Source organism: Alligator mississippiensis, chromosome 11 (assembly GCF_030867095.1).
Source record: "Alligator mississippiensis isolate rAllMis1 chromosome 11, rAllMis1, whole genome shotgun sequence".
Taxonomy (NCBI): Eukaryota; Metazoa; Chordata; order Crocodylia; family Alligatoridae; genus Alligator; species Alligator mississippiensis.
This window is the reverse complement of record NC_081834.1, coordinates 6,394,105-6,421,506: the sequence shown is the minus strand read 5'-3', so window position 1 is coordinate 6,421,506 and position 27,402 is coordinate 6,394,105. Positions and strand designations below refer to the sequence as shown.

At 51.2% G+C, this 27,402-nt stretch overlaps 1 protein-coding gene across 1 annotated transcript; it reads left to right on the top strand.

The window, feature by feature from the left end:
• The first annotated feature begins 370 nt into the window (after positions 1-370).
• Positions 371-27,288, top strand: RASL12 (RAS like family 12). The gene is made up of 6 exons (XM_006275657.4): positions 371-923; positions 1,545-1,670; positions 6,176-6,232; positions 13,573-13,646; positions 16,985-17,175; positions 25,035-27,288. Exons 2-6 carry the CDS (start codon positions 1,553-1,555, stop codon positions 25,417-25,419), a joined length of 825 nt encoding a protein of 274 aa, XP_006275719.1. The 5' UTR covers positions 371-923; positions 1,545-1,552; the 3' UTR covers positions 25,420-27,288.
• The last annotated feature ends 114 nt before the right edge of the window (positions 27,289-27,402 follow it).

The window sequence follows — 27,402 nt, the reverse complement described above, 5'->3', positions numbered from 1 at the left end:
GGGGCTTAGCCCCCCTGCTGGTAAGCAGCATCGGGCCTGCGAGCTTCAGTTTTGCTCGACGACTTTCTGGAAAATAAAACGGCCTCCGCTGACCTCTAGCAAAACACCTTCGAGGAGGAGCAGGGGGCTGGAAAACCACTGTCCGCGCCCCTCCCAAGGCCCCTGGGAAGATGCGGCGGTTGATTTACTCTGTGCCCAGAGCTGCCCGCAGAGGCTGGTCCCTGCCCCTGGGTACTCGCAACCCCTGCATCTCGCACTGCCGCTCGCTTGCCCCGGGGGGCTCTTCCGGCAAGTGCCCCCTGCCCCCCGGCTCACTCCCTGCTGAGCCGCGCAGGCTGTTCTCCAACTCTGGCTTGCAGAGCGGAGGGCAGGGCTAGTGGTTAGAGCCGGGGCCGCAGCTCAGGGCCTCAGGGGGCTGTGCTGTGTACCCAGAAGCCCCCCGGGGAACCACACGCGAGGAGCCAAGAGCAGCCAGGAGCCCTTCTGGGGCCGGTTTTGTTGCTTGCTGGTGTTCAGCGAGGAAAGCCCTCAGCGGGGATGGGAAACCAGGGCCAGCCGAGCCCGAGACAGGCAGCAGCTTTCCTTACAAGGAGTTTGGCTGGGGCTCAAGTGGCTAAAGTTGCAGGGAGTCAGAGGTTTTTTTCTTCCCTCCCTGCCTCATTCATTGAAGCGCAGGGTCGGAGCAGGCAGTCGTGGGAGCCGTCGCCGAGATCCCAGTGACTCGCTCGCCTCGTCTGCGCCCGGCGGGTGGCAGCTGCCGGGGACTCGGCGCGTGGGTGCCCCCCTGGACCAGCTCGGCGGAGACGTGGGTGCATGTGCGTGTGTGCAGAGGCAGCCCTGGCTCTGTGGATAAGAGCAAGAAAGTCTTCCCAGAAAATTCATCCTTCCGGCATCTCTTATGACAACCCAGCTCTGGCTTTAAGGTGAGACTTTTTGCTCCTCTCCTCTTTCCCCTGGCATGGGGTGGGCACTGCGGGGTGCACGGGAGTGGGGGGAAGGGGTCTCCCAGAGTTCTCCGGGCACAGCCGGACGCCTTGCCTGGGGTGCGGGGGGCAGATGGCAAGGGGAGCAGCGGACCCGGGGAGTGGGACTTTTCCTGGCGTGCTTCGAGGAGGCCGGGGGAGGTTTTGCAGGCTGCGCTTTGCAAAGCTCAGGCTTATTTAAGATAAGTCGTTAGCCCTGAGCGAGGGGGGGTGTCTCTGTGCTGATGAGGGGAGGCAGGCACTCTCCTCCCAGCCCCACGCTGCGGTGCTGGTCCCAGGGAGCAGCAGCTGGGCAGGGTGAGCCGGCTGCGGGATGACAAGTGGGGCTGGAGAGGAGCTGGTGCCAGGGACCTGGGAGGGCATGAGAGCAAGCGGAGGAGGTGCCTTCCTGCCCCTGCCCTTGGAGCCTGCCGTCCAGGCTCCACGTCTTGGCCTGCGCCGCGGATGGTGGGAACGCTCTGCTCCGACACCCGGGCTGCGCTTCGGGTCCCTCCCCGGGAGGGCAGGGCGGTGCGACCCCCGTGCCTAGCTGCCATGCTCTCCTCTTGCTCTTTCTGAAAGGCAGGAGAATGTCTTCAATGTTCGGCAAACCCCGGGCCGCCCCCAGCGCCGCCGACCGCCTGCCCCACAGCCTGGTGCCCGAGTGCAACGTGGCGATCCTGGGATGCCGAGGAGCTGGCAAGTCGGGTGAGGGGAAGAGAGCGAGAGTGAGAGTGTGGGGAGCGCGGAGAAGGGTGCCAGCAGTGATCGGGGTGGGAAACACACCCGTTTCACGTATGTTTTGGGCAGTGTTGCCCAGTGGCCTGGGGCTTGGGGTTTGATTCTCAGTCCTGCCATCGGCCTGGTGACTGGCCTTGCCCTCCCTGAGTAACCCTGTCCGCCCCCGACCGCCGGGCTGAGATCTGTGGGTGGAGAGCTCTGAGCGAGGCGCTGTCTCGATTGCACAGCGATTGCTGCCAACCAAGCAACCGGGTTCAAATCCTCCCTCCCCGTCGTGCTGCGAATGGGCTCTGCGGTCTCAGCACTGTAGACTGGGTCTGTGGGTCTCGGGTATTGCACGACCCTCTAGCACCACAGGTCACCTTTGCAAATGGGCTTGGCTTTCCCCACAGCCACCCACGCTCACGACTTCCTTGGCCCTTCCTTGTGGGAAGCTGCCAGGAGATTCACCAGGATGAGCTCAGCCCTGGTCACGTAGGAAACCCCTGGTGTCTGAGCACCGATTGCAGCAGCACTGCGTACCCTGGGTGCAGACGGGGCCTGCGACTCTCCCAGTGGGTGAGACCTGCATCTGGGAAATGGGTCTATCTTGGCATCCGTTCTCTCTGTCCTCATGGAGGGAAGTTGCGGACGAGGCTCCAGCCAGCAAACTACTTAAGCTTGCACTGACCCTTAAGCATGGGGAATGTCCAAGTGAAAGCCCTGGGGCTGCTCCTGCCTCTGTGGTTAAGCCCACACTTCAGCAACACACTGAAGTGTCTTGCAGCTGCATCCGGGGTTCAAAACCCCTTTGATTCTGTTGGCTGTCAAAAGTATTACCATATTACTCTGTAGTTACCATAGACTAGCTAGGATAGGTGCTGTGCCCTAAAGAGGAACGTCAATTATCCTGGCCATGGCTGGACTATCTATAGAGCAGCGCCTAGCTCCCATATTTATACAACTCTTCCCTTCAAAACAATACGCAAGAGCAAGGCAGGCAGGATGGGGACTGAATGAAAGGTGAATGTGCGGTGGGAATGGCTGGTCCCAGGAATGACGTTTCCTCGTGGAGGCTGTTAAGCCATTGTGAGTAATATTTGATTATCGCTGCCTCCCCGCTGACACCCAGAGACCCGCCAGTGCATCTGATTTTCCTTCCTTCCCTTTGTGTGCACCGTGCAGGCTGATGCCAGGGACCCAATTCCTGCAGAAACCTGGTGCTCCCTGCATGCCACTTGATGCTTTCTAAAACCTCTCTTAAGTTCCCAGGGGAAAAGCTTGTATCGTTGTGGGTGCCCTAAAGTGAATACAACCCTGAACTAAACCTGGCCCTTATATGACTGGTCCTGCTCTCCTGATGCAGGTCTGGCTACTCTTAGCAGTGGCAGCATCTGCAGGCCCTAATAAAGACCTCCATCAAATTGTGCTAGGTGCTGTACAAACAGTGACAGCACCGTCCCGACAGCTCCCAGTTGCAATCAGCTCATGAGTCATGCAGAACACAAGATGATAGTGCTAATAGTGTTAGTGGCTCCCAGCAGCTCAAGGCCTGACCCAAGAGGTGACTCTAGGTCCTCTGAGCCCGAGGCCAGGGCACTTTGCAGGGAGCCGCGCTGTCTGTGTGTGCTCATGGCAATGCTATGTGGCATAAGTGTCAGCATGCACATGGGACAGCTGTATTACTCAGGAGTGAGACAGTTATGAAGCTGATCTCCATAGAAAGCCTATAAACACTTGCTATTGCCTCCCAGCATCGAGGCTGCATTGCAGGAAAAGTGTTCGGAGAGTTTTCAATGGCTTTATTGGGGGTGTTGTTTGGGCCTCTTTACTCTGAGTCGGACTGTACCGGCCATTGAAGGTGCGGAGAATATAGCAAATATATTCTGAAAGCCTCTAGGAAAGGTCAGACATTTAACACCAATGGCCAAGGTAAGACGCAAATTCATCCTGCTCCTTGGTGGTGGAAAGTTCCCATATCCTTCCATGAAACATCAGGTCCTAAGCGTTTTTCTAAGGGATGCTGGCTGAGCAGTGCTTCTGACTGGGATAAGGCTGTGGGACACACAGAGGCATGGAGAACACCGATAATAGCCCCTACTTAGCAAGAGATGTGAGCATGTATTTGACTTTCAGCCCTGGACTCTGTGCTTGAGACTGTGCCCTTCACAGGCCGCGGTGAATCTCCCATGGTGGTCAGGGATGCAGGAGCAGGCTGTCAGCGCTTAACTCACCGTTTAGTATGCGCACAAGTGCTTTGCTTTCTGTCCTAGCCCTGGCTAAGCAAGGCAGGGGGCTGGGATATGAAAGGTTGCACTCTTGTAACAGGGCTTTGACTTCAGTGACAATTGATCAGCGTAGCCTGGAGGGCACAAAGAAAGAGGAGACGTGCCTGGGGAAAGCTGGTTTAAAAGCCCCAGCCAATGTTCAGAGATTTGGAGGGGCAGAAAGAGCAGCCAGATAGGGACAGCTCATCATTTGGAAAGCACCGGCTCCCATGTTCCAGCCATCTCTTTCTTCCTTTGTCTTCACGTAAACCCACATCATCCTATTATTTCTAATGAATGATTTTGCGCTGGGCGCTCACCTCAGTGGGCGCCGTGAGGGTGCAAGGCTGGCTCTCGCACTGCCCAGGCTTCCAGTCTCCGTGCTGCAGAACTGGGAACCAAAGCCACGGCGCAGCCCGGGCCCCCAGGGCTTTCTGGCTCCAGCTGGATGAGGGAGCGCCTGGAAGGCCCCCGCACGTCGAGGTGGCTCTGGTGCCATGGACTATGGATGATGGTCCCCAGCACTCGGCAAGGAGACTAACTAGGTTCCCATTGGGAAATCGTCTGTCTATTGAATGTGAGAGATCTCTACAAGGCGTTTGGGTCTCAAGAAATCTGCACTGTCCAAATGGACCAGGTTCAGCGGGGACCTGGCTGTCAGCTCTCACAATACACCTGGAATTGTCCCTAGTTTGGATTTAACGCCGTCTAGAGAGAAACTTTGGGTGGTATTTTTCGGTGGCTAGGAGACCTGGGGAGGTTGGTCACCTGGTAGCAGTCGATGTTGCTCCATTGACTCTGATGATCTCGGGCCCGTTTCCACCAGCTGAGGATGTCGCCTTCCTCTTTTGTGGCTTACACGCGTATTGTTGGGGAGCGAGACAGGAAGGGACTGGGCTCTCCTGTTCCTGCTCGTTATGGGACGTGGTTGTAACCGGTCCTTCTCGGGAATGCACGCGGCAGGACAAGCGGCGCTGCTGGGGATTCTGGATGAAATGCCTTGTTGTTAGCTAATGCCGATTTGTGGAAACTGGAACTTGCAGAAACATGAACTGGTTCTCACCAAATTTTCTTCAGGCCAGGATGATGCTTGGTGTGGGAATGGCCCACCTACCCGTAACAGCCACTGAGCCACGGGCGAGGGCTCCCCCCAGGGAAACGGGACCCCTGAGTCTGGGTCCCTGAGCCGGGCAGTGCAGGGATTGAACCTGGCTCTCTGCAGGGGAGTGCTGGCAGCTGGTCTGGGCTGAGTCTTTCTTTGTTCCCACCCCACAATAAAGATCAAAAAGTCCCAGTTTCATTCTGAAAGCAAGTGTTGAAACTCAACTTTTCTCACCTATCATAACCCTTGTTTACTGCCTGAATTGCAATACAGTATATATATCAGCTGCTGGCACAGCATTTATCAAGGTCAGTGTGGGCCCTGTCATAGAGTAATTGGTTTCAGGTTTAGCGTGACCTTCCTCCACATCTCCAGGCCCAGAGATGACATGTTCAAACCTTGGCAGCATGGATGGGGCCGTGGGTTCTCTTCAGCCAGTGCCGGTACAGGTTAGCTAGGGATTGTGAGCCTGCAGCAATTGCACTGACTACTTACTTAGCAATCAGCACACAGCCAGAGCGCTGCAGTGCTAATCACCTGCTCCACTACAAGCAATCACTGCATACTTCAGTCTAGGGGTTTGCATCTTCAAAACACTTTGCAGGTCTGAGCTAAATAAGCCCGGTTGGTAGATAATGTTATTACAGAGAAAGTGGGGCAAAAGGAGGTTGGATGACTTTTCTAAGCCCATAGAAAGAGTCACTGTCAGAGCTGGGCTTAGAAGGGGAGCTCCTGGCTCCCAGTCCTGTGCTCAGTCCTCCTCTCTCAGGAATCCTATGAGAACTGTGATTAGTTCAGTCTAATATTTCGGCCTTGAAAGTATCCTCTGTGTCAGCAAAGATGAAATTAGAGTTCAGGAAGATAGAAGCATGTGTATCCTGCATACAAGGTTGTCTCTCTCCAGACTGAAAGAGGTAAAAGAGATGGAAGCAAGAAGGGTCTAAAGATGTTTTAATTTCATGGGTAGAGCTAAACTGGCCACCAAACTGGTTAGTAATGTAGAACGGGTCTGCTTCCCTTGGCACAAAGCTACGAGAAGTTCTTGCTGCACCGACTGATGGGGGGCGAGTCGTGCGTAGGTACAAACACAACGGAGACTAAACACCTCTTTTCACCTTTTGCAGCGCTAACGGTGAAGTTCCTGACCAAGAGGTTTATAAGCGAATACGATCCTAATTTGGGTAAGTCATTTAGTTCTTTTCCCCTGCTTTTCATCTGGATACCATTTCCTGCAACCCTTGTCTGCCTGCCCCGTTATTGGTCTCGTTTCAAGCCAAGCAGTCAGTTCCTGCAGCTTTCTGTACCCGGCTGGCACCAAGTTGGCTCTCCGCTCTAGCACTGAGAAAACATTCTTCCTTTAAGTGGAGAGCAATTCTTCTGTCGTCCTAGATTTCCATGAATGTGGCATTTAAGGAACCATAATTATGCTTCTTTGAAAACAGCTGAAGAATATGATCCCCTTGACACAAATTAACCTGCAGAATATTGATTTTTATTTTTTATCCTTAAATCTCATTTGCTATGCGCTTTACATCTGTGTTGCCAAAATATGATCCGATGTCACCATCTGAAAGCTTTTCAGCCTGAGGGCTGTGCTGGGGATGTTAGTTGCTGTTTTATTGCATTTATAAGTGCTTGTAGAAGTCGTAAAAAGCTCAAGATTTTATTTTTTATGTCTAAGGAACTTTCCTCCTCAGTCTTTCCAGCTATGGCTGCTTCAGCCTTGCAAGTTGAGCTGGGTCTTGCAAGTTGAGCTGGGTCTTGATGTTAAGAGTGATTCCAGCTGTGCTTCTGCAACAGCAGCTTGTCTCAGGCTGAAACAGTGGGCATGATTCTCCCCTTTGTGCTCCAGTGTAATGCGGAATAACTCACCTGCCCAGGGGTGGGCAAAATGTGGCCTGCAGCCAGATCTGGCCTGCCAAGGGATTTTGTCCAGTCTGCAGTGGGTCCCTTGGCCCGCTGCCTGGCCCAGGCATGTGTGGCTGGTCCTGCCGCCCCTGGGCACGTGACAGGGCTGGAGTGGCACGGCAGCTGGACTTGCTTCCTGGCAACCCTGGCAATGATGGCTCCTTCCAGCTGCTGCTGCCAATCTCTGCTACCGCTGCTGGATCCGGCTCCGCTGCCCGGGCACCCCGGCCCATCTGCCTGCACCCACTGCTGGGGTGCTGGACAGAGTGGGTGGGTTGTTTCTCCATGCAGACCGGCCCAGGACCCGCACGGGAAGGGTGCACAGCGAGGCCAGGCAGATGGGATGGGGCTGCAGGTGGGCAGGGAGTTGGACAGATGGGCAGGGCCAGGATTGGGGCTGGGATCGGGATCAGGATCGTGGGGCAGTGACAGTATGGAGCCAGGGCCCAGGGCACAGCCACACCCTGCTGCCCGCACGTCCCTGTGACAGGTGCCAGTTCTGCAGGCAGGGCGCCCATCCTACTCCCCTGACACCCGTCCTACTCCCAAGGCCGCCCCCTGCCCACCCCAGCCCCCTGGCCGAGTGGGGGCCAGAGCGTAGGGAGTTTTGGTGAGTTTTCGCGGGCCGCGGGTGGGGAGTGCTGACCTGGCCCGCGACAGCTCGCCAGAGCTCCCTCCGTGGCCCTCCAGCCCAAATAATTGCCTGATCTAGCCCCTTGGTTGTGAGGCAGTAGCAGGTAACACGCGTTATTCTCGTTAGGCATCTCATGATTGGCTCGATCCTTGTGTGGAGCAGTTGTAGTGGTGCTACATCTTCCCTGGTCTTCCTCCAAGCAGAAAGCCCCGGTCGGTCCCCAGGTGCCCATGCAGTTCTTTCGTGCAATGTGCCCTCAGGTCCCATAGACTAGAGGATCTGAAGCCAGGCCGTCTTCCCGCTGAAGTCAATGGCAAAACTCCCGCTTGATCTGAGCAGTCTCAAGTCACGTCAAATCAGTGGAGCTTGGATTCCCACGAGAGAGCCGCATGCGAGATTCACAGCACACAAGTGAGAGGTGGGAACCGTCTATTCCCGTGGGGACCTTAGAAGAGAAAAGGGGGTGCAGCGGTGTAAGATCTTGCCGTGCGATTCATATTAATTTGACCTTTCCACTGAATACGACTGAGGCCCTATTGCCAAGAAGCATTTACCAAGGCAAAATATACACAAGATGTCGGGCAATATTTTATTCTGCTGACTCTGCAGCTAAGCCCACTTACTCGCCTAAGTGTGATCCTGTTCCGCTCCGCTCAAGTCCCTGCGAAAATGCTAATATGGACGGTGGGTGGATCTTCCTCCTCCTCGCTGCTTTTTTTGTGCCAGCCTGAAGGGTAAGAGGATGGTGTCTTACAGAGGTGGATGCACTCGTGGATTTTCAGGTCCCTGAACTGGGTGGAATAGGATCACATATAGGTGCCTTAGTCGACTTAGACACCCAGTCGCTGGAATAGGATCTTGCCCCAAGGATCCTTTTTTGGTTAAGAAAAAGGAAATGGCTTCCTGTTCTCAGCTTGGCTCGGCTTGTCATTTCACGCCGTGTAGTTCCTTTACGACTGGTTCCCTCCGCACAGTCCATCTGGTGCCTTGTTGTATGAGTCACATAACTGTGCGCCAACGTGAGAAAATACATCACGGGGACATGGATGGACCAAGAAGGATGAGAGAACGGCAATTGTAGCTCTTGTCCCAGGGGGCTGATGAGAATGAAAACAAAACCAGGCCTCGCAGACACCAGAGGGGGAGAAATAAAAGGAAACCCTCCTCCGCGGGGTCACAGTTGCTTTTATTTAGAAATGACAGAACTGAAAGATGAGTGTGCAGGAGCATGGGATGCTTGTGCTCTGTGTTGGTGGCTGGGAAGATGGGGCCGTGGGGAGGGAGGGAGTTGAGAGGGGGAAAGTAAAGTGAGTCTAGATTTGATCCATACCTCCAGGGGGCTGGGGGACAGGGGTCACAAGAGCGATTCTTCCTGCGCTCTGTACTTCGTCCTTGCACAGATATGTTTCCCACTGACATAAGCGGTGGGAGTTTTGCCAGAGCAAAGACGGTAGGATTTTCCTTCCCGTTTTTCTTGCATCCGGATGCGTGTGCTCCTTTATAAAGGGGTACAATCCCCCCCTGCCCAGAGAGTCAGCACCAGGACTGTGGACTGCTCAAGTCCCTCCATCCCACCCTGACACCCTGGTAAGAATAAAGGAAAAGAGGCCGTGGGAACTTGCCGGGAGTGCCTGCTCCTTCACACTGGAACGATCCTCCATGGGGAGAATGGAGGCAAACCGACTTGTTTTTGTTTTTTCCTGATCTGTCCCCATCCACCCGCGAATCAGGTCCGAGGAACAGCTTAAGTTTCCACACCTTCCTGGTACCATGGAAAGGTTTATGGTTGAGCGGTGCAGCGATCTGCAGGAGTAAGGGGCTGACGAGACACTCCTGAAGGCAATAGCAAAGGAAGTTCCTGGCTCAGTTAGACCAATGGCCCATCTAGCCCCTATGCTGTCTCTGGCAGTAGCCAACAGTTTGCTTCAAGGGAAGATGCATGTCCCCTGCAACAGGTGGTTTCATAGTTTCTGGGGTTGGAAGGGACCTGAACAGATCATCAAGTCTGACCCCCTGCCCTGGGCAGGAACAAGTGCTGGGATCATAATGCCCCAGCCAGATATCTATCCAACCTCCTCTTGAAGACCCCCAAGGGGGGGGAGAGCACCCCCTCCCTCGGGAGCCCATTCCAGAGACCAGGTGATGATGAGAGAACCTTTCCCCGGGGCGATGTTTCCTCCTGACCCCCATTCATTAGAGGCTGGCTGATGCCTTGAAGCATGAGCATTTATGTCCCATGTTTCATTTTTCCTTTTTATCTCTGCTGCACATGAAAAATCTCCTGGAATCCGGCAAGTATACTCTGTTCTCTTAACAGGCTCGTCATTCCCCACCCCATGCACGCACGCTGGTTTGCTGTTGCAGAGCCGATTGAATCATGAGCTTGGAATTATTCAAAACCTCGTTTTATCCTCGCCACTCCCCCGCAGCCAGGAGGAGATGAACGTTAGAGACTGGTATAAGGGGGCGGAGAAGAATCTGATCAACTTCTGCAGCTAGAAATTGTCCACAGACAGATGTGCCATGACGCGTGGCGCTCCACTCGGTGGGGCTCAGACGTCTCCTTGGCTTCCTTTACAACCAACGGAGCATGCTACCTCCCAAATCTGTTGGTCAGTGCAGGACCGCCCTCTGGCCTAGCACCGTTTTGGGTTGAACCAGGAACATGACCCTAAAGAGACACAACTGTCATAAAGAATTGAGTACTGAACAAAATGCTTCCAAATGATCTGCTGTAGCTACGTTGGAGGGTCTGAAGGCAGCTCTCTGAGGCCAGTCTTGGGTTCAGTAGGCTTTGGACCAAGCCGTCCAGGCTCATTGTTTTGCTCCTAGCATAAATCTAAAGACAGACGTTGGTTTTAATGAGCTACCCCAGCCGCAAAGAGCCAGCCTAGAACAACCCTGCGGTCGTGACAGCTGGGAAAGGACATTCTCTACCATTTCCACAAAGCCAGGAGAAGAAATTTGGGGCCAGAGCCAATTGCCCAGGTCCCTTGGAATGGCTCTGCTCATGAACGCGGGCAAAGCACAGGGCGCTCCTTCCTCTCCTCATCACGGGAGGAGTTGCACCCACTTTCACTAGGCCTGATTTTGGCTCTGGCACTTGGAAGCCTTGCGCACTGTGAACTCGGCCCTACTCCAAAGCCCGTGAAAGTCAATGGAAAGCCAGAGGCCAGCGGCAGCTTTTAATCACTTAGAGAAACAAAGTCTCCCAATCTTTTCATTTCCTTTCTTTTCCAGGGCCTGATCCAATGCCTGTTGAAGTCAATGGAAAGATCCTCACTGGCTTGTGAGGCTTTGGGATCAGGCTGTGAGTGCAATTAAGCGTCGAGCGTGTTCAAAACGCCAGGCACAATTGCAAACCAGCGTTCTGGAGCGCCGTTCACCTTGGCAGGCAAACTTCATCCCCGCAGGAAAAAAAAATGAGCAACAGATGCAGAAGTCTGGAGATAACTATATTTTGCACTGACTACACTTGAATGTTCTGGGGATTTTTTCCACTGAATCTCTGTTTGAGAAATTAACAACTATTTTTATAGGCCAAAATCCAGCACACAGTGAAGAATTGTAAATGATTGATTGTGGACATTAGCAAGATATGGACGCTTTCCAAGGACTGACTGAAGAGCCAATAACTCAGCAATCAGCCTCTGGAAAAAAAAAATCTTTCCTTAAGGTCTTGTGGAGAAATGAGTTAGTAGAGCATGGAGACAAGGTTGAAATCTTCTAAAAAATACGAATCTAAAAAGTTTTGTGGGGGAGTGGCAGACTATGGATGTAATGTCCTAATCATTACTTAGCAAGTATTTTTTCCCCTTTCCTCCCATTGCTCAAGAGCAAAGGCAGCCTCTGCAGCATAATAGAAAACAGCACAGTGCTGCTGCTTGCTCTTGCTACAGCATCATTTACTTCCTTTTGTAGATCAGGCCACTTTTGAACATACCGGTGGTAGAACTGGCTTGTCTTATCCCCTCTCAGAAGATGCCCAGGTGCATTTGGGCAATAGGTCTGCACTAAAATACACACCACTTTATCCCTCTTGGCTGCAGGTTTGGGAGACCCTGCTCTGCACTCATTGCTAGGTTTGTCCATCATTACTCCTGCTTAATGCCATGGAAGGGAAGGCCCTGGTGTTTTGCCAGGGTTCAAATATTGTAAAGCAACAGTGAATCAGGCTCACTAGCTTTCCCATTTCTCTCTAAGGACAGCAAATAAATCTTGCAAGGGGCTGGCCACTCAGCACGCCCTGTGCTGGATTGGATCAGCATCGCTCAACAGTGTGTCATAGTGCCTGTATTGCTGGGAGCTAAAGGAGGTTCGTGAATAGGGGCTTGTGTGTTAGGAGCAAGAGGACTTGCATATTTCTCCGTGCATTTCAGAGTGGTGGCTGCACGCAGCCTCCGATGAACTGAACGTGGATTCATGAAACCTTGTGCTTTATGTATATCCCTTAGTCTACAAAGGTGCATGTGTACCCTGCCTTGTGCTGCATAGTGACATGCTGAAGGGAGTGTAGTAGCCACAGACTCATTAGGGTGTTATTCATTTTCCAGAGGGAGATGAGAAAAGCAAGGTGACCAAGCTTGGAAAGGGGTTGGGGCCTCAGCCTTGACTACACTTGAGCAATTCCTGGCTTCTGGGCCTGTGCTCAGCCCCTTACAGTGCAGATGCAAAGCACTGGGATGGTTATTACCAAGAGCCGATTCCTGGGAATGAGGATCAGCCAGGTCCAGTCATGCCTAACGGCCCATGGGACTAGCCTGTTCAGGCACACTGGTTTCTTAGCCAGTAACACCCACGGGAAATGATGTGTCCAGCTTGTCTTTGACTCTACAGCTGGGTCGACTGGGGCAGTCTTTGGCATAAACCCAGAGCGAGGCTTGAATTGATGCCTTCACGGCTGCAGCAAGGCACTGGAGTCACTCTGCGAGGGGAGCTCAAGTGAATGGGTGAGCGCTGCAGACTGGGGCAGCAAGATGGCATCCTCCTGCCACTGCCCCCTCCCTTCCTTGAACCGAATCTTTTATTCTCTTCCCTCCTGTTGTTTGCTCCGTTTCTTATTTGTCGTGTGTCGTGGTTGTACCTCGGGCTCTGCAGCTTCTTCTCTGGGCCGATGGGGGCACAGAAACCACTTGCCTTCGCTCTAATTTTTCAAACCCGAACTTCTCAAGATAATTGAGACGTGAACTCCTCACCCAGGTGAAGTCCGATCAAAGCGCCTCCGCTTTAGCAGCAGCCCCTGTGCCAGCTATGTGTCATTCCTCTCCTAATGAGCAACAGATGAACCTCACCAAATGAATTTATAGAGGAATTCACTTACATAAACCCCTGGATTTGCCAAGTGAGAACACATTCATTTGGAAATGGGTTAACCTCTTTCCCATGCCTGTCTCAGACATTTATGGCAGGGTTTATTTTGATGGCTGAGGTTTTAACAGCAAAACATGACCTATAGGTTCCCCTCCTACTGTATGCTTGTTTGTTCAACTGAATTTAAGAGGGATGTTGAAATGGTGATGATTGAAGTGTAAACCTCGTTTCCAGGGCGGGAAATGATGCGCTGTGTTTGCTTTCGAGAAAGGGGATTAGGCTTCTGGTTTAAAAGGGCGATTGCTTAGCAGAAGGATCCAGCTGAAAGAGGATGCTTCCTGATCACACCGCATGGGGCAGGCAGGGGTCTGTGGTTGGCTCTGGGTTCCTTCAGGCTCTGGGTTAAGCATCCTGGAGGTGATCTTCTTGTCCTCTGGCAGCATCTACCTGTAAGAAGACACCAGAAAGTGTCCCTGGCACCATAGGATCCAACCTCGGGCTCTTTACAGGGTGACTGTGTCAGTAATTCTCACCTCCAGCAGAAGGTCTTGGGGGTCCCTTTGCTAATATTTGGGATGAAGCTCAGTGTTCGGCACTTTCCCCTTCGCTGGGTATGTGGCACGGGATAGGGAAGCAGTCCCCTTCAGATGTGTTCATTGTGTGTTGCAGAGGACACCTACACCTCCGAAGAAATCGTGGACCAGCAGCCCGTGCTGTTAAAAGTGATGGATACAGCTGACCAGGTAATGAGAATGACTGCGCCAGGCGCTTGGAGGGGGTCGTTGTCTGGGTCTTTAGAAAATCTGGCGAGATCCTGCTCCCCCCAGGGCACGTCCGGTGGCAGCTGGGGGAGCACTTGCTCCGTCTGGTCTCTGGGATTTCCAAAGCAAGCTGAGAGCTTCTGTTTTAGGTCACCCCAAACTGAAAAATTGTAAAGATTTTCAACAACTGCAAAGCCTGAAGTAAAACTCATTTCAGACTGAAGGAAAAGCTCCAAATGAAGCATCCCATTGCATCCTGCTGGGTTCCTATTCCTAACGCTTTCCGATATTTAGAAGAAGGCGACAGACATTTCTAAAAGCAGAGTTGGCGGGCAGAAAAAAAATCAAAGTGTTTCTTTTTGCAAATGCCAAAATAAAACACATTCATTTGTTTTGGGCTTTTTTGCGGGGCAGGTTTGTGTTTTTTAGTTACCAAAATGATGTGCTGATATCAACATCTATGAAACATGGGGCACAGGCGGGAGTTATGTGCGTTGCATGGTTGGCCCCCTGCAAGTGCTCTATAGCCGTGACACACGTGCGTGGCTGCAGAGCGCTTTTAAAGTGTCCAGTCACATGACAAATGAACTCTCATCAAAGAAGGGATCAGATGAAGGCGCTCCACTTTGGTGCGCCTTCGGGAACTTGTGTTCCCTAGGATTAATTTGTGGCGGGATAGGGGCTGTCTGCAGCAAGGGAGAGGGAAAGGGGAGTGTGCTGCCAGCTGGGGCTTGCCCAGGCGGAGCTGGAGGGGGAGCCCCCCTGCCTTGCGGCCCGACTTCCAGCCCCTCTCCCTCTAGCTCAGGCTGGGCAAACCCCAGCCAGCAGCTCGCTCCCACTCCTCTGTCTCCCTCCCTTCCTGCAGACAGTACGGGGGGCAGGGGAGGGGCAGGGCTGGGGGAGAGAAGCTGCAGGCAGGCTCAATCCCCTCTCCTGACCCAATAGGCGAATGTCTGTTGGGTTGCGGGGTGGAGATGATGCTTTAACTCATGGCGCTTTATGTAAAGCACCATGAGTTCGAGTGGTGGCCTGAACATCTGTCAGCACCCTCAATGTCACAAAAGATGTCAGTCAACCCAAATGGGAGTTTTTGAGAGGGAACATGGGCTGGCTCTGCCATTAGCAGTATTTGTGGTAGAAGCGGGGGATGACTACAACATGATTGTGGAGAGCAGCCTCACTGAATACGGTGCAATTTCCTGTTGCGCAGCATTTCAGCCTGGCTCAGCCTGAGGCGTCTATCAGGAGCACCTCCATGGGACTGGATAAGTTCTTAGGCTTTGGATTGCATTGTGCTTTGTGGTCACTTAACCACCTGCCTGTGCCATCATTAATAAGTAAGGAGGAGAAAGGGAGGAAGAGCAGGGAAGCCAGGCTCCAAAACAGCTGGCTAAGAAAACTGTATTTCTAGCTTATCCGATTTACAGGCTATCTCATAAAAACATATATGTCCGCTTCATTCATCAGGGGTATAGAGACATATTGGTAGAACCACAGTCCCACCCCACCATTCAGTTGGATATCTGTATAGGGTAATGGTTTCCCAATTTTTTTTACTCCTTTACCTGCAAAACCTTGCTGCTCCTCCCCCCTCCCCCCCGATGCATCTCTGCACGTTTATTCTTGGAATATTGCTACCAACGTCAGCACACGGCAATGCCATTCCTTACCATGTGTTGACCAAATAGAAGCAGTACCACCATTTAAAATTGGGCACATACCTCTTGGCAGAGTGCTGCATGCCCCAGTTTGAAAACCACTGGTGCAGAGGAAGTGACCAGTGAAAGAAAGTTTTGCAATGATGCTGGAGCAAGAATCAGCCCCCTTGATCCATGTCTCTGTATTCCTGATGACAGAAATGTACATGCGTTTTTTTGAGACTCCCTGTTTTAGGGTTTATGCTGCTGCCCATCACTCTCCAACCCAAGCTTTGCCCCTGTAAAAGCAGCAGCAATAATGAAGCTCCTGCAGACTTTGTGGAACCTGTGGCTTGGCAGCGGCTTGTATGTCTTGCTCCATGTCCATTATGAAGTCTTTGAAAAGATTTTCAAAGAGGCCCAATGCAACGAGTGTCCTAAGCCCACTGTCATGTGATAGGAGCCAAGCACTGCACCCCTCTGGGCTCCTTTGAAAAGATCTAGCCTGAAAAGACAACAGTATCAGTGGTGCTTGGTCCACCCAGAGTGGACTGAGCCTTGGGGTATGCACTGCTTTCAATGGCCTAGCTGTTTGGCCTAGAGGGGAGTGTGCTGCCTCTAGGGCCATAGCGTTGCAAGTTCAAACCTGGGTGTGTGCCCAGATTCAGGAGCTTTGGGGGTCGGACTTGATGATCTGCCCAGGTCCTTTCCGACCCTCCCAACTATGAAACAATTACATTAGAGTTGATTCCGGAATCATCCCATGGAGCAACTCCTCTTTCACAGCCCCTGCTCCCCATGGGCCGCATGACGGTCTGGTCCACTCTTCCTGATGATTCCCGGGGACTTTGTGTCATCTCGGTTTCCTGCAGTGTAACACAAATAGCAAATGTTTTGCTAATAGCGTGACCCTCGATCTGGCTGAGATCAGCTGCTAATATCTGTGCAGGCATAGGTGTAAGACAGTGCTACAGACCTGCTATAAACCAGGGCTCACTCCTTCCCTGCTGTTTGCAAGCCAGGAAAAGTGGAGGTGTCCAGTACATGGGGAGTGGGGCAAGATGGCCCTAGTCATTGCAGACTTGTCTGTAGTTCAAGACTCTGGTTCCTTAGACTTAAATCCCAAGCTCAGCCTATGGCGCAGTGAAGTGAAGTGGAGCTGTGTCTGGAGACAGTGGGAAGCAGATTTAGTTCAATTCTGCTCACATCACATCACGCCTCTTTTCTGGGGGCTCCTCCTTCCTCGCAGAGACTCCCGCTGACTTCAGTGGGCTTTGAATTAGGCCCCTTAGGGATCTCCAACCCAAAGGGCTTCTCATTAGCTCTCCCTTTCCAGGCCACAAAAAGAAGTCCTTTTAGTTGCAAAGGAAAAACCCTGCAGATTAAACTGAGCAGAGGCTGCCTGAACAGCTCCTCTTTCAGGACCCCTGGCGGAGTGAAAACCTGACACCGATGCTATGTAGCTCCTGATTGCTATGGCGCAGGACAGCGCTATCTGCTTAACATCACTGATTTGCTGTACAATGAACCTTTTGATGCTAAGCCAAGTCCAAAGTCAAACAGCCTTTTGAAATGAGCTTAGTTTTGAAACAATGTACAAAGCCCGCAAGGAGTGAATGCCCCCAGACGGACTGTGATGGCGGCACCGGCCCGTGATAATGCTGTCCTCTGTTACCGCGGTAGGATGCACCACTCAACTGCGAGCGTTATCTCCACTGGGCCAACGTGTTCCTGGTCGTCTACAGCATTGACAACAAAAAGAGCTTTGAAGGTTGCCATCAGTACCTGGATATCATTTCCCTTCACTCGAAAGGCATTCAGCACAATTATCCTGTCCTTCTGCTGGGAAACAAGTTAGATATGGAGCAATACAGGTAACCATCCCTGATGCATGCCGAATGGTGATGTTTAATGCAGACTATCCCATGAAGATGCTCTTTGTGCTGGTATAAATTTGTTGGTTTATTGTGTGTGTTGTTTCTGATGCTGGAAAAAGGTGGATGCTTGCTAGCCCTGGTGTTCTGTATTCATATCATATCATATCATATCCCTGAATATATAATATTAATCTATGTTCTGTATTAAAATACAGAACAGATGCAATCTAAGCAGCAAGCTTCCCCTGAGGTTATTCAGGGGACCTACATGTCGTATATTTTGGGGCACAGAGAAATGAAAGTCTTGGGTTGACCCAAAAGGTTTCATTTCAAACCAAGGTGAAATGTTTTGTTTTCAAATATTTGAGTCCTTTCCTCCCCTCCCTTTTGGAAAAATGTAATTTTGAAACAAAGCCATTGTTTCAAGCAAAAAGCCAATCCACCTCCTATAATGCCCATCCATTTGAAAGGAATCCAATCCAGTCTAATCGCTTTGGCAAAATGAACCTCATTGATGTGTCCACGTGTTTCCCTCTCCCCCCAAGTTTTTCTTAACCAAAATAATTGGCCTAACTCCACTAATAATTTTGGTCCTGTGGAAATGGCATTTGTCAGTGAAATTATTATTTGCCCCTAAATTTTGCCCAGCTCCACTGTCAGCCCTGGCCTGGAGGGCTTAGGATAGTTTGGATACCATCCAGTCCTGGATCTCTTTGCTGTAGCAGGAGGATATTACAATAATGGTATTGATTTTTGCAATGTTAACACCCCCTTCCTGAAACTACCTATTGTCGGCAAAGGCCCTTGGCCCGAGACCAAATGGGCGAATGCTTTTATTCAGAAATCAAGTCAATTGTGATAAGAAAGGAAGGTAGGGGAGGATAGGGATACTCTGTGTGAATAGCAAGGCCATGATTCAAGTCTGATTTTGATGCAAGAAGGTTGCTCTGCAGACAGGGGTCTTTCTTGGTGTTAAGTGTCAGCTTGTTGTTTCTTCTTCTTTTTTTACCTCTAGGAAAAGAGGGCTATGTATCTGTGTACGTGGCAGGTGACTGACGGAGAGGTGTATGCAAGTTCTCTTTGGCTGAACTGAAGGAAATGCATCTTACTGTCTTCCACTAAGAATGGGCAGATGCTGCTGCAGGGGGAGGGAGTCCAGCTGGCAAAGGGGATACTTGGCTCCTCTGATCTTTGCTCTGGGAGCCTCCATACTGAAATGGTCCTAAGAATATATTCCCGTATGGTACAGCCCTTCTTGGTGCGACGGAGCTGCTTCTGAGAGCAACCAGGAGCTCACTAACCTGGATGCGGATGCTTGCCCATTGCCGAGCACTCCCCTTACTAAATGCAAGGAGAACTGACCTTTCTGCACGCAGACCTGGTTTTCAAATGGCAAATATCCATTAGTTTGTGTTCAATGCCTACTTGACGGCACAGATACATAGCCTTCTTTTCCTAATGATAAAAAGTAAGAAGAAACAACAAGCTGAAGCTTAACACCAAGAAAAGCCCCTGTCTGCAGAGCAACCATCTCACATCAAAATCAGACTTGAATCGTGGCCTTGCTATTCACACAGAGGTATCCCTACCCTTCCCTACCTTCCTTTCTTATCACAATCGACTTGATTTCTGAATAAGAGCATTCACCCATCTGGTCTCGAGTCAAGGGCCTTTGCAGACAGCATGTCGTTTCAGACTAGCACTCAGGAAGGGGATGTTAACATCACAAAAATCACTAGCATTATTGTAATGTCCTCTTGGAGGACTTACTCTGCGACAAGCAGGCTCAGGTCAGCCTGGCCCTGTGCCCCTCCATATATACACATGCACCCATCCCTCCACCCCCTCCCTCGATTGGGCTGTAGTAATGACACCAGGGTATTTTCTGCTCTGTGCAGCTGTCGCTGCTGTATTGTCTCTCTCCTTTTGACCTTCCCTTGCCAAGTGGCAGCCGGTGTTACATTGTCCATCATAAGAAAGTGCTTGCGAGGCCTGTTCTGAGCCCCGTTATTTATTCTGTATTGCTAGGAGGCGACATATCAATACAAATCCTTATATCCTATCTTCACATCCTTCACAGCCATAGACATGCTATGAGGACGCTTGTTCTGGCTGCCTGATGTTGCCTCTTCTGCTTAAGTTTTTTTCTTCTTTCTCCCCTAATATCCATACGGTCTGGGAGGTGTTTTGCTGCTTTTGAGGTCGCTGCTAATTTTAGCTGGGTTTTTTGGCTGTGTCGTAACAGAATCCGATCGTCCCCTGGAGGTATTTGAGCCTGGGCCAGTTCCTTGCTCTGCGCTGCGTGTCTCTCGTGTCCCTTTTTCTCTGGACGTTTCTGTGTGTGGTTCTGACTGCAGGGACTAGATGTCTCTGGTGTGTTTGCTTGGCTTGTCGTGCTGCTTTGGCCCGAGAGTTTGGAGACTTGTTTTGATCATATGGGAGTCCTGCTTCTTGAAATCTCAGAGCTCCCTGTGCGCATCCTGACCCGGGGGCCGTGCTGCACCGAGAGGCAGTGCGGCGGGCACGGAGTTCAGATCTTTCCTCTCGAGTGGAGTAAAGATGAGGATGCCGCAGGGTCTCTCTGAAACGTGAAGCATGGGCCGCCCCCATCCCACTTCCAAACCCTTGGAGAGCTGAAAAGCGGACCGTGGAAGGAAATCAAAGCTCTTTCTGGAGGCATCCCTCTCTTTGCCAAGGTTAAGTAGTGGCCATAGGATCACAGCTGGAGCTTGTGAAGCTACTTCCCATCCCTTTTCACTGTCCAAGTCAGCTTCCGTACGGCACTGAAGGACGCCAGTCCCACTGTCCTGCACAGTGGCCTGTCCCATTTTATCTCCTTTCTCCTTGTCTGCTCCATTATCTGGGGCTGCTCAGTTTTTCTTCATCCCCTCTTGCCTCTTTGTAACCTCCGTCTTCCTGATCATCAACTGTTTCCTCGCTGCTGCTGCCACCAACATGACCATGCTCCTCCCCGGGTCATCTCTGGGGACCTCTGGATCTGGCTTCTGCTGCCCGAGTGAAAAAACCAAGCTCCAGACTTATGAACTGAGCAGGGCAAGGTGTTTGGGAGTTTATTTGCCAACAAGGCAAGCCATTTGTGGGGAGCCCAGCCTCCCTGCCAAATCTAGCACTCGTTGCAAAAAAGTGTGAAGAAGTCCAAACCTTTGTATCATTGGGATAAAAAGTCAACCCGGGCCTGGGACCGGCAGGTCTGCTGGGCACCAGGTTAACCCGGGCATGAGAACGGCACTCGTTGCAAAAAAGTATGAAGAAGTCCAAACCTTTTATCATTGTGATAAAAAGCTCCCAAAGGAGCCAAATGCCATGTTCAGTTGGAAATGGACTCCCCCATACCCATACCCCCGTTATGTTTCTACACATGGCCTGGCAGGGTGTAGGAAGAAGTATCCAGGGAGACAGCCTTCCATCTTCAGCAAAAATGAAGTTTATTTCCTACCTATTTTGACCATCTTGTACCATCTATATTTTTCCCAGAGCCTGATGAAAGGACTTTGATCCCGAAAGCTTGCAGAAAAGGACAATTCTCTTGCAATTTCCCAATTGGTCTAATAAAAGGTATCATTTTGAAACCAAGAGTTCTAGTTTTTGGTATGTCACAAGTGTTGGGAAGGGTTTCAGCGGCGCATACCTCCACTTGCAAGGAGAGGCAGCATCACAGGGCTCCGCCCAAGGCTCCAGCTGCAAGGACGCTGGCACTAGCGGCGGCTCGTTGTCTGGCCAGCGGAGATTTTTTATCTCAGCGGGACATCGGCTCCATCCAAAAGCCTCGTTGTTCGGGTGGAACGGTCTGGAAGGCCAGGCCCCAGCAGGGGAGAGTTGAACAGAGCGTGTTGATGCATACCCCTTGCAGCTGGGCCTGCATCCCAGTCCAGGAGCTCCAGGAGACCAACCAGAGGTGCTGGCCCTTATTTCACAGTTGTCTTTAAAGATGCCTCACCTGATTCATCCTTGCTCCCTGCAGACTCCAGTGGCTTCCCCTGCATGGGATTTTCTCCTCCCCGGGGAGTAAGTGGCCTCACTGCTCCCCACTTTTATGTGCCAGGAGACAGATCCATGTTTCTGCAGGCTTCAGACACTGTCTTTTAGTGAGCTGTGGCCCTGCTTCGAGGCTCAGGTCTGAGAGGCTAGATGTGTTTGGAGCTCTGACTTGAGAAACAGCAAGTCGAAGCGGGGTTTGAATCCGGAGGACGGCTGCCGTGATCCAAGGGGCAGATCCAGTCACCTGCTGGCTGTAATCTTTGCAGCAGTTCAGGTTGCAGCGACTCCCCAGGTGCACTCAGCCATGGTGGTCCTTCAAACCAGCTCATCCGTCCCTGGCCCACGGGTTCTCAGCCTGCGTCTGCTGGACTATTCTTCCTGGCCTCTTCCCCAGCTTGCAGCACAAGGCTTTTCTCCTGAGCATCTGTGCAAGCGGTCAGGGAAGTGAACAGGAGGTTCACTCTTTCTTCATCAGGGACAAGGGAGTTTTACTCCAGCTTGATTTATTTTTTTTCTGTTTTATTCAAAGACACTGAGAGGCTCAGTTGATCTGTGGGACTTCTGTTTGCTTTCACGTGTCACAGTTGCAGAGAATGCAATGAGTGACTGGGAAGTAAGTTTGCTTTGAAAGGCAATTCATACAATCATAGAAGATGAGGGTTGAAAGGGAACTTAGGAGGTCACATCTAGTGCAAACCCCTGCTCAAAGCAGGACCAGCCCCAACTACATCATCCCAGCCAAGGCTGTCTAACCAGGTCTTAAAAACCTCCAAGGATGGAGATCCCACCGTCTTTCTGGGTGACCTGTTCCAGTGTTTTACTAACCCCCTAGGAAGAAAGTTCTTCCTAATATCTAATTTCAACTTCCCTTGCTGCAACTTGAGCCCATTGCTCCTTGCTCTGCCATCTGCCCCCACGGAGAACAGTTCAGCTCCATCCTCTTTGCAACCCTCTGCAGGTAGATTGTAAGGGGCTGGAAAGGACCTGGATTGGTAAGGGACTGGAAAGGACCTCACAGATCATGGAGTCCAGCACCCTGCACCAGGCAGGAAAGACAACTGGGGTCAGGTGACCCCGGCGCGGTGACCGTCCAGTCTCCTCTTGAAGATTTCCAGGGTAGGTGATGCATCTCTGGAGGGAGCTTATTCCACAGTCTGGACACCCTGACTATGAAGGAGATTTTCCTGGTGTTAAGCCTGAAACGGTCTTCCAGGAGATTGTGGCCATTATTCCTGGTTTTCCCCAGGGCTGCCCTGGTGAACAGGTAGTTGAAGGCTGCAATTATATCTCCTCTCATTCTTCTTTTCTCTAGACTAGACTAAATCAGCCCAGTTCCCTCGGCCTCTCCTCACAAGTCACATCCCCCAACCCCCTAACCAATTTTGTTGCCCTGTGCTGGACTCTCTCCAATTTGTCCACATCCTTTCTATAGTGGGGGCCCAAAACTGGACACAGGACTCTAGATGTGGCCTCCCCAGTGCTGAATAGAGGGGAAGAATCACTGCCCTTGACCTGCTGGCAACACACCTACCAGTGCAGCTCACTATGCCATTAGCCTTCTTGACAACAAGGGCACACTGCTGGCTCATATCTATCTTATTGTCCCCTGTCCCCCCAGGTCCTTTTCTGCAGAGCTGCTGCCCAGCCAGTCGTCCCCAGCCTGCACCAGTGCAGGGGATTGTTCTGTCCTAAGTGCAGGACTTTGCACTCGTCCTTGTTGACCCTCATGAGATTTCTTTTGGCCCAATCTCCAATTTGTCAAGGTCTCTCTGAATCCTAGCCCTACCATCCAGCATATCTACTACTCCCCCCAGCTTGGTGTCACCTGCAGACTTGCTGAGGGTGCGCTCTGTGCCATCTTCCAGGTCACTGATGAAGGCATTGAACAAAACTGGCCCCTGGGGCACTGCACTTGATACCGGCTTCCAACTAGACATCGAGCCATTGATAACTGCTCTCTGAGCCCGACACTCCAGCCAGTTTTCTATCCACTTTACAGTCCATTCATCCAGCCCGTACTTTCTTAACTTGCCTGTGACAATGTTGTGAGACACTGTAACAAAAACCTTGCTAAAATCCAGGTACACTGCCTCCACTGGTCTCCCCGCATCCACAGAGCCAGTCCCCTCATCGCAGAAGGCGATCAGGTTGGTCAGGCATGACTTGCCCTTGGTGAATCCATGCCGACTGCTCCTAATCACCTTCTTCCCCTCCAAGTGCTCAGAAATGGATTCCTTAATGATCTGCTCCATGATTTTTCTAGGGACCGAGATGAGGCTGACTGGTCTGTAGTTCCTTGGATCCTCCTTTTTCCCTTTCTTAAGCATGGGCGCTATGTTTGCCCTTTTCCAATCATCCGGGACCTCCCTTGATCACCAAGAGTTTTCAAAGATGATGGCCAGAGGCTCTGCAACCATATCAGCCAACTCCCTCAGCACCCTCGGGTGCGTCCCATACAGCCCCATGGACTTATACATGTCCTTTTCTAAATAGTCCTTAACCTGTTCTTTCACCACTGAGGGCTGCTCCCTTCCTCCCCATACTGTGCTGCCAGGTGCAGTAGTCTGGGGGCTGACTTTGTCTGTGAAGACTGGGGCAAAAAAAGCATGGAGCACTTCAGCCTTTTCTGCACCCTCTGTCACCATTTTGCCTCCCCCATTCAGTGCTCATGAGCAGTCCTGCAATGAGGAACACAGTGCTGCTATGCTGCAGCTGTACCAGCGAGTGGGGTCTTCCTAACAGGAGAGCACAAATGATGCTCACCCCGTCTCCTTTTCTTGCTGGGACAGAGGACAGTGGCATCATCCTCACCTCAGCCAGCTCCGCTTGCTCTGGAGCATCCATCACCCTGTGCCTTCGGATTGACTGCAGGCCGTGTGATGCTCTCTCCGCGAGCCACGTGACTGTGTGGACGGATGGCTATCCCATGGGGCAGCAGTATGGGGTGAAGTAGCCAGCCATGAGCCAGGCCTTTATTTCATGAAGGCTGCATGTGAGATGGGAGAGAGATTTTGCCTCATTCACAGTATGGCATTACTGTACGATGTGACACAAGGTGCCTGAGTTTTCTGCATATTCTGCTAGACGTATTTGAATATGCAATTTCTCATCCACCTGTAATAGAGGAGTTTGGTCTATAAGGTATACAGGACTTGACCCTGCATCCTTGCAGTCAGTAGGAGCTGTGCCATGAACTTTGAAGACTTTTGGAGCAACCCTGGAGTTGAGCAGCTTCTAAAGCCCATTCCTGAATTGGGGTCTGAGCCCTCCCTTAGCAGTGCCAGCACAACACATTGCGGCTAGACCTCACAGCCGTGTGGGGACAGAAACCCAAGGCATAGAGCAGCTAAGGCCAGATCCAAAGTGCAGCCAAGTCAACAGAAGTCTTTCCTATGAGATAAGTGGGCTTTGGTATGGGTCCTAAAGCCTCTGTTTCTGAGCTAACAGTGTCACAACTAGGGTTGCCAACCCTCTAGGATTGCCTTGGAGTCTCCAGGAATTAGGTATAAATCTCTAGGAGACTGCTGAGAGTCACCCAGGAGATAAATGATAGGGCATGCATTAAAATAAATAATATATATTGCATCTGATTTATACAGTAGTCCAGTGGGGTTTTAAAATGCAATAGTAATGTGCACGTGCCTTCTTGCCCTAAAGTCTGTGCACCGTAATTAATGTCATTACGTCACATGATGAAACCTCCCACAACAGAGTCGGCAACCCTCGTCCCAACTTTGCAGGCCATTGTGGTGTTCAGGGCTGTAGTGTCCACTAGAGGAAACATTCCCCGTGCCTCCCAGCGGCCTCGGTTCACGACCCACACTCTGCTCACCTCCTGTCCTCTTCTCCTTCATCAGACAGGTCACCAAATCCGACGGGCAGGCTCTCGCTGCCAAATATGGGTGCTTGCTTTATGAAGTCTCCGCCTGCCTGGATTTTGAATCTGTGCAGCACGTGTTCCACGAAGCCGTGCGAGAGATGAGGCGGGAGATGGAGAAGAGCCTGCCGGTCCGGCCCCTGTTCATCACCGAGGAGAGGCCGTGCCTGCACATGGTGACACCAACGCCCGTGGCCTCCAAACACGGCCTGGCCAGCTGCACGTTCAACACGCTCTCCACGGTCAACTACAAAGAGATTCCCTCTGTTGCACAAGCCAAGCTGGTCACGGTGAAATCTTCCCGGGCCCAGAGCAAGAGGAAAGCTCCCACGTTGACCTTATTGAAAGGCTTTAAAATCTTTTAAGGCTTGACCCTACTGGCCCTGACTGCTTCAGTGCTTGAGGGAAAGCAGCAGCCACTGGAGTTTGGGGACCTGGAGAGCTGTTCTCCGACTACAGCTGCGGCGTCTCAACCAGCCTGCAAGGGGCTGTTCTGGAGCAGCAGTGGCTGACTGCCTGGCATTAGTGGCTGACCACAATACACATGGACTTAGTTGTACACAAAGCACTTTCTTAGGATGCAATGATTCAGGTCCAGGACGGAGTGCAGAAGACCCTGCAACTTGGTCCTTTCTCTCTGAACGACTGCCTGTTTGTTCATTCCCTGCAGCTTACTATGGACATGGCATTTGCACACTGCTCCTATCATTTGCACTGGGTGTGAGTGTCGCTATTGGCTATAGCAGAAGCAGGACGTCTGTATTTTATGTGTGTACATATGCATATCTATATATTTTGGAAACTTATGTTATATGCGCTGTCTACAGGATGAGAAGTGGACTATCCTTGCCCTGGCCGTGAGTTGAATACATTTTGCCTTTTTCTCTTTCAAAGCCACATCCTGTCCGTCTTAAGAAAATTATCACTGTCTTGAAAAATCAGCTCTCGTTAATGCACACTAGAGGATTAGCTAAAACGGGCAGCACATGTAATAGCTGAGCCCAGAGTAAAGTCTGTGCTAGTGCTGATGAACCGAGTGGCATGGCAATTCAGGGTGGCATTTGGTTCGTGCTGTCACTGTTGAAGTCTTGCCGTGGGCCGGCAGAAGGAATCTGGGGGAGGCCGAGCAGACGGAAGTTGGAGTTAAGCTTGCTCCGGGTATGCAAACTCTGTGTTTCCGTCTTTACCAATATTAGGGTGATTTTTGCAGGAGATTTGGAAGCTTTTTTGTAATGGGGAATTTTTCAGCTTTTCCATGAATGGCAATATTCTTTGCAGGGTTTCCCCCTAAAGTTACTAACATATCAATTTACAGCTTTGATTCCCTCTTAGCTGGATGGATTTATATGGAAAGTCAGATGTCAGTCCAGTTCGATTTCCATTGGAATCAACTGAGAAATTCCCGATTTCTGTGAGAGCAGGGGCAGGCCCCTGGCTCAGAGAGTAGCATAACCAGAGCCGGGTAAGGGAGGCACCGGCCCCAGGCACCGATTCAGAAAGGCTGTCGCAGCAGCAGCAGCCAGGGAGTCTGTGCTGCTTGGCACTCCCTGCTCTTCTGCCCAGGGCACCAAAAATGCTAAAAATGCCTCTGGTTCAGACAGTCCCAAATCCCATATTGGGCAATATGCTGCAGTGCTTGTGCAGATGAAAGTACCGATTGCAGTACATGCCGCGAACACCAGCAAAGTGTTGATACCAAGCGTCCCCAGGAAGAGAAATGTCGTGTAATGACCACAGGGCCCTCTAGTGGAAACGGGGCACAGGGCGGCTCATCTGTGTTCCCGGGAAAGCACGACTGTCAGCTAAAACCAAAGTTTTGGAGAGTCGTTGTTGTGATGATCCAGGCAATACGAGAAGCCAGGAATTGTTGGCGATATCTTGTATTGGACCAGCTGTCTTCAGATGACTTTGTGCCTGAAAGCTTGTCTAGCATCTCTGCCAAACTTCCAGTCAAAGTTATTACCAAAAAAACCCCTTTTCCTTCTCAGATTTAAAATCCAGAAACTTTAGAGAGGGTGACGTGTATCAACGGCCTACTCAAGATGCGAACAAGGAAGGTGGCATGCATATGAACAGCCTCAGCATTTCACTGCTTAAGCAATAAATCAAAAGAGGGTTTAAAAAAAAAATCTCAATGCAAAATAAATGATTTGGACTGTATTGAAAGCAGAAAGCTTCAGATAATATAAAAATGTTGTCTATACATTGAAATAAAGTGTACCAAAAATACATAATTTGTAAGGGTGGGTTTTTTTTTACAATGCAATGTTCTTTTGCAAAGACTTTGAAAACAAAAAGACTCCTTGAGCGGGACACTTCATGCTTTTGGTCATAGGATTAATGTATTT